At 27.9% G+C, this 20,352-nt stretch overlaps 1 protein-coding gene across 2 annotated transcripts in view; it reads left to right on the plus strand.

The window, feature by feature from the left end:
* Positions 1-7,631: 7,631 nt before the first annotated feature.
* The window catches only part of LOC136990180 (1-phosphatidylinositol 4,5-bisphosphate phosphodiesterase delta-4-like), a 57,424-nt gene continuing 44,703 nt past the window's right edge, over positions 7,632-20,352 (plus strand). The window contains exon 1 of one of the 2 annotated variants that reach the window (XM_067288546.1): positions 7,632-7,840. In XM_067288546.1, the coding sequence (XP_067144647.1) occupies positions 7,819-7,840 (22 nt within the window). In that variant the 5' untranslated portion in view covers positions 7,632-7,818. Of the gene's footprint in view, positions 7,841-14,184; positions 14,290-20,352 lie in introns of those variants that run through there. The other variant, XM_067288545.1, reaches the window with a different exon arrangement.

The following is a 20,352-nucleotide window of genomic DNA, read 5'->3' on the forward strand; positions in this document are numbered from 1 at the left end:
ACGCAATTAAAAACGCAAAAAACCGCATGTAAAATAGTATAAATAGAAGCCGAGTTCTTCACAGTAAGCCTTAATCCTGTCCCTTTCCCCCGTAGGGAGAATTTCGACATGTATATTATATAAAAACACGTGCATATTCGAATGCAACGTTGTGTCAAAATTTCAAAGGAATCGGTAGGAACAAACGAACGTTATATTTTATTTATATAGATAGATAGAAAATGATCTTCTTTAGTCCATTCTCACAGAAAAGCATAATGCCTCACAGAAAAGCAAACTTAAGTCGTCAGAAGTTAGCGCCATCTGTTGGACATGAAAGCCTTAATCCATATATAAATATATTTTTGAAAGGGGGGAAATGGTGATCTTCACATATGCCACAAACCTTCGCGGGAATGTATTAAACAACTTCCCAAAGTTTCATGGCAATCGGATAAATGGTGTGGTAATGCATGAAGGACAAACACACACACACAGACATACATTCGTTTTTATATATATAGATGTAATATGGGAAATAAATACTGTACAAGTTAAAATAACCAATCGAGGACACAGAATTTAATTATTTCATCTATTGTAAATACTTATATTAAAATTAATAATATATTCTTTGATTGTTTGTTTTATTTTTAAATATTAATATATATAATTCGTCATAAATATAACTATTTTCTAAAGTTAATTAGTATCTATATAAATAGAAAATTGCAAAATATAAAGTATTTATTACAGTACAAATTAATAAATATTTCATTTAAAATATCTATGTTAATTTCGATTACTTTTTATATACTTGTATATAACAAAATTTGTTAATTAATTAATTAACTAAAAATATATTTATATGTTAAAGAAATAAATAATGAACTAAAATAATTGTACTTGACTTTGCAACCAAGATCATTCATACGATAAAAATAAAGCGTACAAATCTAGACCAAAAACAACATTCGACTATAATGCAGCCAAAACATTTCTTTCTTTACCAATACAAAACCAAGTTTTAACTCAGAATATTTTAATTAAAAAAAAAAAAAGAAGAAGAAAGAATAGGAAAACATTTATAATCTTCAAAATTCAAATTTTAGTATTTAAGTATTTATATATTATTATTAAATATTGTAACCTATACTTACTTTGTACTGTATTTTATTGAACTTCCATACAGTGAAGACATTAATTCATGCTGCGATAATTGTTTTGTAGTTCATAAATTAGCATTAACTACTTAAAGATTTATACTGAAATGAATAGTTTACTTTTGTTTTCTAATCAGGAATTTTTTTTTAACCATTTGTTGGCACAGACGTAAAAGTATGTTAAGATACTTTTATGTCTCAAAGTTCAATGGACTTATAACTTCAGTCCTTCTAATGGAATTGAATGAAGCGTTAATATAGTGAAAATTATTATAGAATAATTTTTTAAAATATTTTATATTTCTCTACTGTATAATTAATTCTTTATATTTTGATTATTTCCTCGTTACATCTAATGTGTTATTTTTTAAATAATTTTTTAAATAAGTTTTGAAGGTCAAAATATTTCCAAAAGTATTTTTATTAGTGGTAATTAATTAATTATTAAACATAATTAATTACGATAATTGTATAACTAGTTTAAATGCTAAAATTAAATCGATTAAATGGAAACTGTATTCATGCTTATTTAGTTACGTTTTAGCATTTAAATATAAATTACTGGTGAATTAAATATATATTTTCTTCTTCTCTCTCTTTCTCTATTTTTTCTTTTCTTTTCTTTCTTAATAGTGGATTTCTTTGTTCTATTGTTTGTTGTGGCCTTTATTATCAACTTAATTTCTGTAAATAAAAACAATATTTATATATATTTCATATGATATAATTATTTAATAATTTTTTGTAAATAATTTATTATAAAATTTTAAATAATATTCTTCATTCCTCCCGCATCACCCCTAGGGCAATATCTTAGTTAGGCCATTGCCACGGGCCCAACTATAGCCGAATGGATAAAACCATTAAACTTGGTAGTCATGGGTTCTGCCTTATCAATAGACTGGTCGCGTGGAGTTTTTGGGCATTTTTTAAATGAATGTAACAATAAATATAGACCAGTTTCCCATAAAAGTCCTCCCGGGAGGTACTGTACCTGTCGCTTTTTTAAAGCTCTTATATAGCCTTTTTAAGCCTCTGCCAATGTGTTGCATTGCCTTAAATCAGCAATCGAAGCATTCCTGTGGCATCAAATATTTCTAAATGCAAAATTTTTAGTATATTTTTGATTACAGTATTTCTTTTATCTTCCTTCGAAATCAATAGAATTTGGAAAATGAAGTTTTCCAAATTTATTTGAAGTTCTAGGATTAACAGTATCTTATTAATCAGTTATTATCTAACTACACAAACTATAATCGTATTAGAAAGATATTAGTGAAATTTAATCAAAATTTATTTAAAAAATTAAAGATTAATCATGGAAACACTCGTAATACAATTGAATTTCAATAAATCTGGTGTTGCCGATGGGATGAATCAAGAATACCCTAAAGCCTCTTCTATGTGGCTTATAGAATAGAGTTAGTTCTCGAAATTTAATGAGCCGATTTTGATAAAACTTTGCCATTTTCTATTAATTGAGACGAGGAATCCAAAAATGTAATGAGGGTTCATTTAAATGTAAAAAAAAAAATAAGAGTCCATGACTTCGTTTTGGATATACAGCGGTATTAAAGCGGTAATGTTTACGCTCTACGATACTACTGAGTGCGCCTAATGGAATTTAGGCCTAGGGGTAAAAAATAAAAACAGCATTGCCTGCGCCTAACGGAAAATAGGCACGAAAAACGAACAAAATACGAGAACAAAGCAATCGATGGCGATTGGTTTGTTTTTGGATCGTCTCACCGTACCGAGGATCGTGTTTTCCATGGCCGGCAGGTACAATGATATCCTCTTTTGTGACAGTTTCACCTGTCCGCAGTCTGTCAGGTTTGCCTCTTCTGTGCCTAACGTGTTCAGAGATCGCTTCTTTCTTTCCGGCTCTGCCTCAATTCTATCGCGATACCACAAACTCGTGGGATGTCCTAATTTCTAAATTTGTTCATGTTTAATAGAACCTTTCTGATATTTTATGTGAATTTTTGGATTTATATTCGCAAAATGTTATTTAAAAACATTAAAAATTTTAAACTTTTCATATATAAATAAAACGACTCTCATTGATCTTCGATTCTTTGCATGGTATTATGCAATTTAAACCATTTCCAGAAATACAATGCTTCGATTTATGATAAATTCATAAAAATTAACGTTTCATTTACATCTCGCTTAATAATTTTCCAGGATCCAATAAGATCATATGAGAAACTAGCCCTTATTTAAGTTATTAGACACCTGAAAACCACCCGGTAAACTCCGTTGAGGTAATGCAAACCAGTGTTCAATGATTTTTATGGTAAAGGAAAATGAAGATAGTGGAGAAGACTGTTTGCTCCTATCAGTAATTTGTTGCATCCAATGTTTGTGAAAAGCACCTAGCACATCTCAATGACTAATTACAAAAAAATACGCTTCAGAGTAGTTGGCATGGGCCCAAGATCCATTTTAACGCCAAGGCCTCTTCTAAATGTAGAAGAAGTCTGCAGAACTCTCCATTTGCAGGGTCTTATCAATGCGACGGTGAGATATTGTCAGTTGCTGAGTATCCAGTGATTAAATGCAAGTACCGTGTAAAAATCAACACGTAAGAAGAAATAAGAGTGGTGGTGTCCAATCACAAAGTTTATGAAGCTATGCAATGCTCAACAGTTGGGACTTAACTATTTAATGAAAGGAACTGTTAAATATTTCTTTCGTCCCAGGGATTCCGTGCAAACTTGTTGAGACACTAAGAATGTCGTGAATACAGAATGTTTGGAGACCACTGATTTATTGTATTATAAAAAAATAATACAATGCAAACGACAACCCGAAAGCACAAAGGCAACAGATATATTTTTCACGTCCTATCTTTATAAATGAAACTAATAATTAAATAATACATGGGTAGAAATAATAAGTTTTAATATTTAATCACTCTAATTGCGAAATTTTGTCTTTGTCGTTAATTGATACGACATTAGCCCGCCATCCATTGCATAATAACAGGTTTTTTTTTTCTTTTGCTGTCATCTAGGTCAAATTTTTGATCTTGGTTATTAGATACTCTAATAAATTCTTCTCTCTAAATGGCACTTCACACATATAAATCTATCAGAAACCATATCTCTTCTTATCAGATTTAAATGTTATTTCAAGAATTATGTCTTGAATATTCATTTAATTAATTGTTGACTTAAAATTTAACAAAATCTTTCTGTAAGACAGTGCCAGATTTACATTTAGATTTAGCTATTTCACACAATTGAGGAAATCTCTTAGGGATTTTTTGATACAATTCACTTAACGCGACCCGTTATATTGAGAAAATTCTGCTTGTGCCATTGTAAAGCTCTATAAACCTTTTTATGCATCAAATGAATTGGAAACATTTCCCAAATACACTTGACTATTACTGATGCACACAACCACCGTATATTCCAGTGAACTGAAGGACAGTAGAAAAGATTTTGCTTGCTCTTCAATTTTTTGTAATTTTTGGAAAAAATAAGTCACAAAAGACGGCACAAAACTTTAAAGTAATATAAATTCTTAGGCTTTCGATCATCTTCAGTAGAATGTGTCATCACTACAGCCTTTCGATAAACTTGAATCGTGCAAGTATCCCACTTTCAATTCACCATGGCTACTTAATTTATATGTTTCATCTGTCGGTACTCATTCAGTTTTCCATGGCTCCAGGAGCACCTCGGCTCACGTTGAGAATGGCTAATGTATTCCAAGATCAAAATAAATATAATTCTTTGATAAAATTTGATTTTCCGTTATTTATAATAAGAGAATTGTTTGAATAACATTTGATAAACGATTTAGAGACTAAAGGAGATAATGTAGTTATATTTATTTATAAGTTATACAGTAAAAAGTAAAATGAAATCCATGTCGCTACTTTTTGAATTTGTGTTGAGGAGCCACCTGTTTAATTATAAAGATTCTGTAAAGGTATTTTTAAACATTTCTCATTATCGTATAAAACATGAAGATGAATGAAAATGTTTTTCCTGAATGATAAAGTGAGGCAACACAGTACATCTTCTATCGCACTTTTTTTTTGGCAAGATGTCAAATCATTGTTTTGCCATCTCTCTCTATTCATCTTGACTCACCGCCGCGTTATTTTTTTTTTCTTTATCTCACACAATTCAAACGACATCGTCATTACTATTATTTGCATAATTCAATTCAATTGAATTATGCTTCAGAGAGGCTTCAAAGATCTTCAAAAACTACACGTATCAATACTGATGAGTGTATTTCGTCATTGAAATCATCTATGTACTACACATAAATAAATGTATTAATGATAAAAACTTTTAGACTTATAAATGCTACAAATTAAAATTAAATTTACTTACAATTTATAATGTAAATATAATGACTGCTTAAACAACGAACATCTGTTAATACTTTAAGAAAACTCGAGTATCGTTACTCATTATATAATTTCTATTAAATTTAAAGAGATAAATAAAAACTAAATTCGAAATAAAAATAATAATACATTAATGATATTTAAAAATATTTCCTCTAGAAAATATTCACGCAAGATGTATCATTTCTACACTATTGAACTTGTAGAACAATTAAAAATTCATTCTCTTTTAAGACATTGAGGGCCAACAGGAATTTCAAAAAATAGTTAAGAAATATCAATTTAACACCTCAAATTGATACATTAATTTCTAATATATGTAATAATAATTATTATTTTTTAGAAGTAAGCAACTTTTAAATAACTTCAATTGATTCCTTCTTACTCAAAATTGTTTAGTCATATGGTTCCAGGCTTATGGGACAACCCCGTACGTTCAGAAATAATAGTTTTATTCTAAAATTGCTCATCACGAAACGTTTTGAAAGAAGGAAATGTTGTCACGATGACCCAACAACCTTTATTCATTTCTCTAGTATATTGACGATTGTCAAGTTACGCCTACAGATCGATATTTTCATTCAAATGAATGATTTATTTCTATTCATTTTACACATATTCAAGTAAATTACTATATTATTAAGAATATTTTTAAAAAATATCTACTTAAATTATTTGTAGTAAAGTTATATTTTATCTCTAAAGAGAGTCTTAAAAAATGGATGAATATTTATAGAATTTTTCATTATCAATCATATAACTTTAACAAATCATAAAACAATTTTAATATATTAAGTTACTTTATTATAAATGACAACTAATTTTTTTTTTTAACCTCTCAAAAATTAAGATACTGTGTTACTTACACACGTAAGATTTACATCCTGTGTGTGTAACACAGAGTTAAATAATAAGTTCTAAAACATTAAAAATTTAAAAAATTCAACGACTTTATGATATTTCTTAAAATATAATTTAAAAAAAAAAACATTCACTATTTTATTTCATTATAGATTATAGATTATATTACTCCAAGGTTAAAGTTGTAGTACGAGTATACACGATCGAACGAATTATCGATTGGAGAACACGTGGTGAGAGAGAGTAAAAGTTGCTGAAAGTACTTTTAAAGTAACGTATTTTCGAGGGATATTTGATTTTATGATTATTGATTTTATTCCAGGTGCATGTTTGATGCACTTGTTGTGTACTTTCTATTTATACACCCTTCACACGTGTTCGAAAGTGACGTGTAAACAAATGCAAATATAAAAATAAAAAGAAAAATTTGACAATAAATAAATCCTTGAATAACAAATTATAACAAATTGACCAAACTTAAAGGAAAAAACAAGGAAAAAAAAAAACATGTCCTTCGTTCCCAATTAAGAATCAATTGCGCTTGATTCTCTAAAGTGAAGTTGTAAGGAGTGATTTTTTAAAATGTTTTTATTACTTAACTAGCTCGAGTAGAAGTTAAATTAGAATTTTTTTAAATAATTTAATACGCTATTTTTGTATATGACGAAAACCAGATATAGCTCATTCTTTCTAAAGTATTTATACATAGAAAATTAACACTGATCGGATAGTTAAATTGATATTTTCAGCGCCTGTTCAGCATATTTTTGTTCACTGAAACGGTGTTTTTTTTTTACAGTTGCAGATGTTACACGACTCACTTACGGCTTTTATGGTTTATTATTCCATTATTTTCTATTCCTATCGACTAATATATTAATGAATTTAATGGAATTTCCGCATAAATATCTAACGATCACTTTACACTTTCGATATAAAGGATGCTAAACGATCTTACCAGCTTTTTTGTGTTATTATTATCCGATTAATTGCATTTTTAAGCTTGATGATAAGTCATATAAAAGCCATACTTAATAAGAAATTAAATGGTATTATTTAAAATACGTTTTAAAACATTAATTATGTAGAAAATAAAGTGGAGAGGAAACATACGCAATATTCTTTCGGTGTATTTATTATGACGACACACGTCTCTATCACGTCACTAAAAAAACAGCTGTTAGCTGTCGTGATTTGTCAATTTTACACTATTTTTTTTTAATTAGGATTTTTGATGGAAGTAAATATATCCGCGCTGATTTAAAACAGTTTGCTTGTATGATAAAATATTTTTATCCACACTAGAAACACTTGTTGGCTTGGTGACAAAGTGTGTGTGTGTGTATTCATTTATCGCGCGTTATCATCCAGAGGGCGTAGGCTGCTTTACGATGACAGTAATGTTGTAGACATTTCACAAGCAATTGGGATTTGCTAATCATGGAACAAACTAAAGATGTTGGTAAGTACATCTTTGCTTTAAATTCTTCATTGAAAATGCACTCGTTATAGAAAATCTGTTTACTTTTTTTAAGCACTTTTATTGCCCTCTAAAAGACAGATTCGTGTGTATTGTTGAAGTTTTAATAACATATTTTGGCTTTTTTAACGTTTAAGCGCTTTCGGATTCTATCGCTTATTAATTAAATGTTATCGAGTTATTGTTATGTCATTAACTTAAATATTTTGGTGACGTCCTTGGTGAGAAATTTTTTGGAATTCGAACTGGCAGCATCTGGATAAATTCCAAATAAAACTGTTGGCTATGTCCATCAATAAGGAAACAGATTATGTTTCGCGTGTTTGACAAAATGTTTTCTGTAGGTAATTTACGAATTTTTCTTTGGTAAATGCAAGCGAAAGTTAAAAGTCCATCCTTTATCTTCAGTTTTTCTTTCTATTTCTCCTTTATTAAACCATTTAATCTTCCTTATCAATATTTCAATGACAGAATAAGATATTGTAATCTAACTCCTTTACATTATTATTATTATGATGATGATGATGATGATGGAGACATTTTGATCAAATGACAACGCATAAATCACTAAATTAAACAGTCATATTAGAATATAACGTGTTGCTTCTTTTTTTAAAAAATAAATTCAGTATAAATAAACATTTTAAACTGAGGTTAATGTTACCTTAGGTAGCCAAGATGGCGGCTCGTCTCTAATTCCAGCAAGGAAACAGCAAGGTTCTAACCTAACATATTGTAATAATTTGGTTGCTAATAATTATGGTAATTTATTAGAATAGGTTAGGTTAGAACGTGCGCCCCACTGTTTCCTTGCTGGAATTAGAGACGAGCCGCCATCTTGGCTACCTAAGGTAACATTAACCTGAAAGATACGTCAATCTAGTCTTAAATTAATAATACTTCGTGCTAAAATTACTCTTATTTTAATTTATATTTTATTGATCTTTTATTAAATCCTGTACAAGTTAAAAATATTTATTATATTGTTAACTGATGAGTAAAGATTTCACAAGATTCATATTCAAACAAAAGCAATTTCCGACCAACCATCTGCCGTTTTAGATTTATCTCATGAAAAAATAATAAATTTTTTTATAAAATCTAAAGAATGTTTTTGTTTCTTTTCCATAAAAAAATATTTTTATTTATAAATGTTTGCAGAAAGGTGACTCATTATATTAGTAATTCGAATATTCTGATAAATATCCACTATTACTTCAAATATTTTATAATTTATAACTGTATTAGATGTTTTTCCTTCCAAAATTCCGATAAAATAGTTATAAAAATTAACTTTTTCTCCACTTTGTGAAGATCGATTTATATTACTTAAGATATTCGACTCCACCTTTATCTTTTTACGATGCAGCAGTATCCGTAAATATTTTATTGAATATTTAAGTATCTTCTAGGATTATTGGAAATGATTCTATCAGAAAAAACATATTTTAAACCTTTATTTTATTTCTAAACTGAGTATAAACCCGTAGAAGAAACGTTTTAATACGGAATTTCTACAGTAGCACGTAACTATTGATTTGTATCGTTATTTATGAACAATTTACAACAATAGTTACATTAAGTTAATGTGTTTATTAAGATTTTTCACCAATCCTAGCTGTATTTTAAAAAAGGACAAAAATTACTACATTTAGTAGGATCATTCGAGTGAGTTAATGTTACTTATGGTTCCAAAATGGCGGCTCGTCTCTGATTCCAGCAAATAGAAGGAAACAGTAGGGACTCACGTTCTAACCTAACCTAATCTATTCTAATAATTTTGTTGGTATTAATCATGGTAATTTATTAGAATAGGTTAGAACGTGAGTCCTCACTGTTTCCTTTCTTCTATTTGCTGGAATCAGAGACGAGCCGCCATTTTGGAACCATAGGTAACATTAACCTTTAAGAGATATTAACCATTATTTTTATTTATAGTTTAGTAAGTTCTAGAAAGTAAAATCAAACAACATACAACATGCATTATTATTACTTTGAACATTAATTATTGCTCTAATTACTTTACACGTTGTGTTTACTATTTACAGAGTTCGCTGTACTCTGATTTCAGCATTTATCACACGAGTTTTATGTTCAACTATTTACAGACAATGATATTTGTTGAATTTTCTTCAACTTATAAAATTCTTTCTAATCTGTTCATCGAGATCGATTTCAGTGTGTGAAATAAACGTCTTATGTCAGCGTTGTATTGTATTGTATTTACAAAAGAGCATACACTGAAATAATTTGCGTAATTGAAATGTCCGTTATGCAGAACGTAATAATTATCGTAAAAAAAAAAATTGATAATATCGATACTTTGTTAATTTTATATAAGTTATCCATTTATTTCCATAGAATTGTCTTTTCAAATTAGTGAAGAAAGAGCATTTTTTTCCACTCTTAATGGCTGCTTGCAGAACCAATATTTTCTGAATAGTTCTCTCTCTTTAATAATTTTTTTTACATGTTACCAAATGTGAAAGTATTCTGCTAATTTTCTGTAATTACGAAAACTTTTAGTACGTTCTATTACTAAATTAAATCGAAGATTTTGCATATTTGATCACTCTCATCTGGAAAAGTCACTTTGTTATGTGAATCTAAACTTTATTTTTTATATTTATATCTATATTATTAATAGCATCCATGTCGTAATTAGTAAAACTATAGGGGACGATCATTATAGAGACGATAACTGGATTTAAAATATTAATTCCTTAATGAAAATATACATTCGTGCATTGGCTCGCAGATGCAAACAAACACTCATTTTTCTAACATATTTTGTCATAAATTACTATCAATAATAGTAATGCATTTGTAATATATATATATAATACAGTAAATATCAAAATCTGATAAGTTGCAATAACTTTTAAATGACCTGTTAAAAAAATATCGCCTCCAATAGAAATTACATCATACAATACATTTGTAATCTGAAAGACTTGGAGCATTCCTGCAATTGATTTGTTAAAAAAAAATATAGATGCAATTGGTAATTATTTTTAAAGATTGATAAGATAATTGATAAATTTAAAATTTGTAAATTATATGAAGGACAATGGCTCGTTGTCCTATGGGCAAAAATAGTCAATTGCCCCCTTTTGGTGTGAGAAATTAACCATACTAAAAGGGGAACCCATATAAATAAGAAAGGAAAAAGTTCAGGGAGAGAAATATTTTGTATGAACAAGTTCCATTTGTTAAATGCTCATAATCTATTATAGAATACATTAATAATGCCATATAATATTTACACATACAGAATGTTTTTTTTGTATATACGAGAACGATGGAATATTCCTTTTCTTTTTTTGTTAAATTATTGACGAGACTATGTAGGAGAAGAAAATATGAAGCGTGTAACTCACCGTTTTCGGAAACAACAATAGGTTACATAATAATGAGGCAAGTACCAGACCAGGACTTTATTTAAAACTAATAATTTCCACAAACCACAGACAATATCAAAATCTTGTACAGCTTTCTCATAATAAAGAAAACGTTTTATCTCCTCCTCAAGCTATAAATAGTGTACAGCCAAACACAATTTCCTCGAACTTATCACTGACGTTTACCACCTTGGTCACCTGAAGCTCTCTCTCCTTTTGGTCCTGGCTGTTCCGCTTTTAATTGTTCATCCAGTGTAGCTCCGCACTGTCTAATTTACATAGGATGATGTTCCAGGATCGGGCAACGATGCAAACTAAGTTAAAAATTTTCGTTTTTTTGTTCTTTTGGTCATTGGTGCTTGGGAGTTTGTCCGTAACAACAAAAAAAAGGAACCAAGAAAAAGAAAAGAACAAAATAAAAATAACGCCCCAAAACAAGAATTAATGATCGGACATTGACTCCTTTACAAGTGATGATGATGATAATATAAAAATTAGATTTATTTATATAAAAATCCCCTCTCATAAAAGCGATTTGTAAGATCAATATTTAGATTCTGCATTCCAAAACTTTTCATTTGATATCTTTAGATATAAAAATAAGTTTTGAAGGTTAATTTCTCCATTTCTCAAGAGTGATATCTCTTAGGTGTAATCCAAGACCATACATACATTAAAATCTGTAATATGTATTTGAAGAACTACTGTAACTTATGACATAACATTAAATGAATGTAGCCTATATATATATATTTTTTAAAAACTAATTTGTCATGAAAAAGTGTGAAAATAATTTATTAAAGATCGTTAATATTTAATAATTAGTAATTAACACACCTAATATCTCATTACTAATTCATGTACGATGATTTCAAAATTTTAATTTTAGATTAATTAGTGTGAATATTTTATAAAATAAATTGATTCACAAAATTTGGTTAATGTAACCCTTGGTGCCAAGATGGCGGCTCGTCTCTGATTCCAGCAAGGAAACAGTGGGATGCTCGTTATAACCTAACCTATTCTAATAAATTACCATAATAGCAACCAAATTATTAGAACAGGTTAGGTTAGAACGTGCATCCCACTGTTTCCTTGCTGGAATCAGAGACGAGCCGCCATCTTGGCACCAAGGCTTACATTAACCCAAAATTCTTTATTGACTTAACACGATGATCTAGTTTTAAAAATGTAGATGAAATATCACTTAATTTTATGTAATTGTATACAGTACTTTACTAAACACACTTCATTACGATAAAGAATAGAAGCAGTAAATAAAATGCCGTCCTTCAAGGTCAATCAATTTTTCTTCCCGGTTATATTTTGTTTCTGGACACTTGTTGTTATAAATATTTTCGATTTATATATATATATATAAAAAATTACTCCTTAATTACCGAAGTTTTCAAAACATCCTGTTTAATAAAGTTTTTAGCATTTCATTAAGTAATTTAATTGTCATTTTCAGTGTAAATACAGTGTAAATTTATATAATTATCTTGCATTAGAATGACCTTGCGAATGTAAAAAAGTTAAGATAAATAGGATAATTCTTAATTAAAAAAATTCTTACTTTATCGATCTTCAAACAAATATTTTAATGTAATTTTCAAACTTGGATGAGATATAATATATTTCTAGTCATAAACAGACAAAAATTAATCATAAAAATTCCTTTCTGTAACGTATTTAGTGCAGTATTTTATCATAATAATGTTTTAGATCAACAATTTTGCTCCAGTTTGAATATATCAGTAAAGTTGTTTGCCCTTCTTATCTTCAAAAAATTCTCAGGGACTTACATATTTTTAAAGTTAATGATACATAATATTTTATAACACTATAAAGGTTTACATTTATATTTAGTAAGCTGTTCCACTTAATTAAACTGTGCACTTGTTTATATTTGATGTAAAAAAAGCAATTATTTAATAACCACAGTAATTTTAATACTTGATAGTAACTACTATAGTTATTAAAGAATGTGTGTTAACTTCTTGTATCGTTTTATCAATAACTACTTTAAGGTACAATTTATTAAGGATTAAACTTAATTTTGGTTAACCTGCCTAAACGGAAAAATTCATAGTAAAAGCGGCGATTTTGTTGTTAAACCTGTTTACAACGGAAACTTATCAAACGGGGGGAAAAATATTCGGTACCGTACGAGTCCGGTTTACACAGGTTTCATTGTATATATACTGTATATTAGTTACATATACAAAATTCCTCTTCAGGGTTTGAATCTTTGTTCATTGTGCTCCAGTATTTCCATTAAATTATATATATAATTGTATTCATTCCTTACAAAACAAAAATATAAGTATATATTAATATATAGGCCTAATAATATTGCCACCTTACTCATAAAGAATATACAAAAAATTTATTTTATTTATTAATATTTTGCAACTTGAACACCAACTATATAGTGTATTTACTCGGACACATGGCAAAATACACTATATAGTTGGTGTTCAAGTTGCAAAATAAGTACCGGCACGGTTTCATAAATACTATTAATATTTAATATATTCTTAAATTTAGAATTATGTAGTATTATATAATAACAACTAACAACCATTCAACTTTATATGTAGACCTAATATAATTGCCATTACGACAAACTGAAGAGTAAAAAGAAAACAATCAATGACCTAAAATCATATCTTGGATAAAATTCAAACATAAAACAGCTTTTTTTAAAAGGCAAACTCAGCCGAAACACCATTTAAAACACACTTAAATTTTAATCTTTAACTGATACTTAACAAATTCTTTATTACCATAACTCAGTTTCGATTGATGATATTAATTAAAACCTGAAATTGTTTAAGAATTTTCCAACCAGAAAATTAGACTCTTAAGCAATTGGCACGGTGGCCAACTATATTTAAAAATAAATAAATAAATTTGGTTTCTGTGCTGGTCAAATAAAGATGGCCGACAGTGGTGATGTATGTTTCGATTCATCAGAGGATATAGACGATAGCGAAATTGATGAAGTGAGCGAAGAAAATACGGAAGGTAATTTCCTGTTTAAACTTTAAATGCGTTATTTGTTTCATAAAACAATAGCCTAACAATTGTTATTTATCGTTACTTTTTCTTTCCAAATTTTACAATCGTCCATCTTCATCTTAAATGTTACGTCAGTCATTTTTAGCAAAATTAGCTTAAAAATATAATTAAAACGAGTGATTTTTTTTAATGTAATTTCTTATAAATTATTTAATTGTGTGTGTTTAAATAAGAGAGAAATTACAATACTTGAAAACTGTCACAGAATATTTTTAAAACGTTGCAATTTCTGCACTTTCGGAAGCATTCGTAGAGCATATTTACGTTATTACATCTAATAATTTTATCTTTATAGTAATTATAGATACTAATCCCTATTTTCTTCAGTGTAATGGACGTAAAGTAGTAAAATTTTATATATATATTTATTAACAGAAAACTTCAAATGACTTCCTCCTAAATCAAGGATTTTTCTTGGACAATTTCGTAACAGGCTAATTTCTTTTTATACACAGGAAATCAATGGAAAATTAACTAAATTTTTCTATTTTGAATTCATCTAAATACTTCGTAATTTATCTTTTTTTTTTTTTTTTTTTTTTTAATGCAACCATTGTTATACAGTATATTGAAGTTTGATTATATTCAAAGTTACTAAAGGAAATCGTAAAGTGATTTTAGGATATGATAACATTATTATAATACTTCCTGTAATATAAACTGATAATGTAGGATGAATAAAAATTTCCTTTTAGGAGATTTCATTATTTTTCCAATAACTGTAGCAATATTTTACTGGGTAAAAAAATGACAGTACTAACGTAAGTGTTAATTTTTTGGAGGGGAGGGGTTGTGTGTGTGATAATCAGCCTTAACGTATCGAATTTCAGAGATAATTCGTGAGTTTGGTCTGTCAAAAAGTCCTATTAATTAGATAAATTGCATAAATTAATGCTAATTTTACGCAAATTCAACAGTAAATAAGTACTCACTTTTTTAAACGAAAGGCATTACTTAATAACGGAAATTATTTTAACTATGCCGTGTTACGATACATTAAAATTCATGGAAATTTCAATTAAATTTGCTACGTACAGTATTACGTTTCATTTTTTAAACGAGTTTAAATAGTTTTTAGTGTTGGTGTGTTTACTCTACTATCGAAGAAAACGTCACGCTATTAAATTATGTCCTTGCTGCTTTCGTAAAGTTTATTATTTAAGTTACTTTTATTAAAAAAGAAATGAAGAAAAATTACTTAATTTACCTTTATACATCATTTTAATTTATTACTATAATTTTGATAATTTATGGCGTTACCTCTAGTGTTAAATTGGGTTAAATTGACTGTACAGTACTTATATTTAGCACTTTCTGATTCAGTTGTACCGTATAAAATTGACATTGAACAATTCTATGAAGTGATGATGGTAATCAGACTAAGTACTTTAAATAAAATTCTTTTGGAATGAGGTCAAAAAGTGTGGAAAGGAAAATGTACGATCAGTCAATTTTGAACATCATTTATATGAGATTTTAAAAAATTAATTTATATTATATTTGAAATATTGAGATGAATTTGTTTTAAAATAACCTTATTTTATTTTGTATACTATTTTATACAATGGCGAGATACCAGAAATTTGATTTTAGACGAAAATAAGCTTTCGTCAGTACTTCTAATGCAATTTTTCTTCCTCTAAGTTCTTATTTAAATAGTTGTTGTGAAGATCAAGATGAACAAAGATGAATTGACTTTTATACTTTGATAAATGATAGCTAATCATTTTGATCATTATCGAGGGTCTATATCTGATTCTTTTAAAGTTAAACTTATAAAATATGTTATAGCTCAATTTAAAATATTACGCCAAAATATCGTGCAAAACTCCAAATTAAAAATTACATTTTTTAGTCAGTGATTCGGCCTTGTATCGAGAAGATAATCGAATTCTTAAGTTTGTCTTATTTAGAATAATTGCAATTATTCGAAATACACTAATGTTTATCATTGCCTTTGTTCTGGCGAACGTACCGCTTCTGTCTCCATTATCCGACCCTCGCATCTCCAGGTTGACGCCAGATGTGGATCCCATTTAAGAGAGTACTCCTGCCATCCGGTCGGATTCGTAAGAATGTCGTCTTACGTAAACAAATAGATGATCTATTCTTTTGTGTACTTTATAGCTCCTCCACGTGGCTGTCCACGTGTTCGAATTCCAGCCGATCGCAAAATTCGACTTGTCTTGATCATTCAAACATTAAACAACTTATTTGTATGTAAAAATTTTGTTTAAACAACTTTGAAATTTTTGTGCAAATTTTTAAGATACACACCCCCCATATCAAGATAAATTCTGTGCGTGAGGCAGGGCCAGTCCATTTTGGCATTTAGCGCAAATAATTCGAGTTTATAAAACAAGATTAATTTTAACCAATTAAATTTTTCATTTTTTCTGGAAACTCCTTGTAAAGTCTTTGGGTGCTTTCATCTGCACTCCCCTCTGTGCCACAGATGTTGCATGACACCTGGCAGGAAATTGAATATTATTTATTCTCCGTGTAACAAGAGGAGCTCATCTGGAAGTTTTATAATTTTGTTTAAGGAGGAGTAAAGGGAGAATTGTACCGATTTTTGTAATAAAATTGGACGAATTTGTCTTCAAATTACGTCTTTGAAAAGATTGCAAAATTACAATAAATCTGTGTCAGTTGCAATCCGGATATTTCGTATGTCCGGATTGCAATTGATTAAATTTAGAATTGTTCTATATAATAGTTGACTGATAAATGGTAACGTCAGTATACAAGTAAATAATTAACTCTAAATAAATAATTTTCCCAATATGCAATAGAAGTTATTTGTAATAGCACGACGCCTATTGGTGATCGTGTTAAATATATAATTTAGACTACACATTAATAAGAATGGACGTACAGGAAGCTTGTGGTTTCTATTGTGCATTTTCTCATGTTTTATTTTCAGTCAAATGTTAGACGACTTCTGTAAGTGATAAATTTTTTTACTATGGATTATTTTAGACAATTGTAATTTTAAGCAGCCCTATTCGAAAACAAGTGAATTTAGTTGTTTTAAATAAAACGGATGATTATAAAGTTAAACTATCGCCATTTAACGTATATCAGTATACGATAAAATCATTAATAATTTATTTAACAGTATACTATTTTGTCATTTAAGATAAAGTTATCAGCCATGCTGGAAGGCGTGCGACCGAAACACGTAGCTTATATGGTCACAAATTATTTATTTTATAATTTTTATTTTCATGTTCTAATTTACTGTATTTATAATTTTTTTTTCATGTTCTATAAGTTTGAATATCTTAAAATTATTTTAAATATCAATAAAACTTTTTTTTACGTGCGCTTGTTCTACATTTCTCTTTAAATCAAGAACAATGTAAATAAGATAATATTTTGAACTGAAATTTAATTTTAAATAAAGAGTAATATATGTTTAAGAAATATAAAGTGAATTTAAAAAGAAATTTATTTTTAGTTTTATTATATATTATTACTTTCTCGACTGTTTTATATATAACAGAGGGAAAATGAGCCATATCCCTCTGTTATATATAACAGAGGGAAAGTATGGCGATCGGTCAAAAAAGACCCCCTGAGATTTTTACAGTTTTGGGATCAGAACACCTTAAAACGCCGAAAAAATGGGGGGGGGAATTCAGAAAGGTAATTTCTCTGTGTATGGATGTTAGTGTGTGGAGGGATAAGATTTTGTTCACTCTCTTTGAAGCTTAATAACTCCTGTGCTTTTTGTCGAAAATTTCTGAAATTTCGCAGGGAGGTTTGTTTATTAAAGGAATTGATGCTATTAAATTTCGGTTATCATCTCTCTACCTCCTCGACCTTTAAAGAAGGTCGTGATATCTCGATCGGGATCAGACTTAATGACGATTTTACTTATTAGCATTTACAACTTTTTATAAAACCATCCCTACCCTCAAAATTAAGCTTTTTGCCATTTTATAATAGTTAAAAATATAAATTTTAAAAATAAAATATGATAACAGATGGCGTCACCAAATATTACCGGGAAGTTAAGCAACTCGTCGCTGAATTTTTTTTTTCAGATCATTTTTACATTGTGCTTTGGAGTAGTAGTGGTTTGGGAAGCTTTGATCACAAAATTAATTTTCTAATTACAAATTTGAATTAAATTAATTTCTTTTTAACAATATTAAGAAGATTTGATCACACAATTAATTTTTAAGATTTAGTTTAATATTATTATAAAATTAAGTTGCAGTGATAATTTAAAATTTGTCGAGTAAATTAAATTAAGATCACAAATAAAAATTTGTCGAGTAATAGTTTCATTATCAATACCAGAATTAATTTTTTGAAATTTCGTTTTTAAATTAATTATTTTCTCAATTGATATTTATTGAGTATATTAAATTAAGGTTACAAATAAAAATTTGTCGAATAGATCAATTCAATTCATTGCTTCAGTTTTCATATTTAAAAAACTTTTCAGTTCATTTCTTTAGTTTTTATAAAACATCTTATAACAGTAAAGCAAAGTTTAATTAATATATTCTTTCTAATTATTAAATTTATTATTATAAAATTATTTGCATTAATAATTTTTACAATTTGTTCTAATATAAAGAGTAAATTAAAACACGACAACTTTAAATAACGTTTTAACAATAAGACACAGTAAAATACAGAAATAGTTCAATATAATAATTATATTTCTCACTTATTTATTAAATACCTATACAATGTATTCATTTTGAAAATATCTGTTTTTGTTTAAGAATTGTTCGTAAGATATTCTATCACAAAAAGAACATTTCTTTTAAAAATATTTGTGGTAATAATAATTTTTTAAATATTATCCAATCTTAGACACCCAAGAAGTTCGATGTCTAAATAATTGTAGTTCCATTAATAAAATAAAAATTTTTATCTGTCCAATTTTTGAGGATTTAGATACTCCCAACTTTTCAATGTCAAATGATGGAATTTTTATGTTATATATTGCTTCGGTTAAGTTTAAAAAATTAAATTCAATTTGCCCTCCCTTGTAATAAATTATATCATACTTTTTTATATAGATTAAATAAAATTTCATATACCTTACTATGAATTCCTAACATCCAAAATAATGTTTTTTATATGATAAATACAGCTCATGTAAAGAAATTTCCAAATTTAACAATTTTTTTTATTATCTCGTGGTGATAAATTATCGAAAGTAATGAATTGATTACAAAAATCCATCTTCCAAAAATTGTTTGTATGTCTTGCTTCAAACCCAATTTGTCTACATAAGATGTTGAATGGAAGATTTTCGTCTCGGATCGTGAAAGCTTCGAAGTCATGGATGACTCTTATATCAGAAACTATTACTCTATGAATGTTTTTTTTTTTTTCTTTTTTGGTAGTAAAATTAACTTGCCATTGATCTTTCGCAGATAATTGATACTTTTTAACGGAATCCATATAAAGGTCTATTACAGCTTCTATAGGAGTGTCTAATGTTTTTACGGCCAACAGTCGATAAGTTGAAATGCTTGAAAATCTGTTAACATCGCATTCTGTAATTTTATATAAATAAAAATTAGGATTACTATTATTTTAATTTAAATAAGAAAATAACGAAAAGATTTCATACATAAACATTTCTTACCGACCATATAGAATGTTCATTGATGTACCAAATGTTGTCTGGTCTTCCTATTTTTGATATTATATCACGATGATATTCAATTATTTCATCCATTTTATCAAATTGTTAATGTGAAATCTATAAAAATATAATTTTTAAAATTTATATTGTAATTGAATTGAAATTAAACTTGTTTTTAAAATTTACAAAATTTAGTTGCTATAATGAAATGAAAGTAAAAGATATATTACAAGAATTTTACTCGAATTGTACAGTAGCAATAATGATAATAATAATATTAAAAAATGGTCTATCATTATTGCTACTGTACAATTCGAGTAAAATTCTTGTAATATATCTTTTACTTTCATTTCATTATAGCAACTAAATTTTGTAAATTTTAAAAACAA

This window comes from Centruroides vittatus, unplaced genomic scaffold, assembly GCF_030686945.1.
Source record: "Centruroides vittatus isolate TY-2023 unplaced genomic scaffold, ASM3068694v2 scaffold_861, whole genome shotgun sequence".
Classification (NCBI taxonomy): domain Eukaryota; kingdom Metazoa; phylum Arthropoda; class Arachnida; order Scorpiones; family Buthidae; genus Centruroides; species Centruroides vittatus.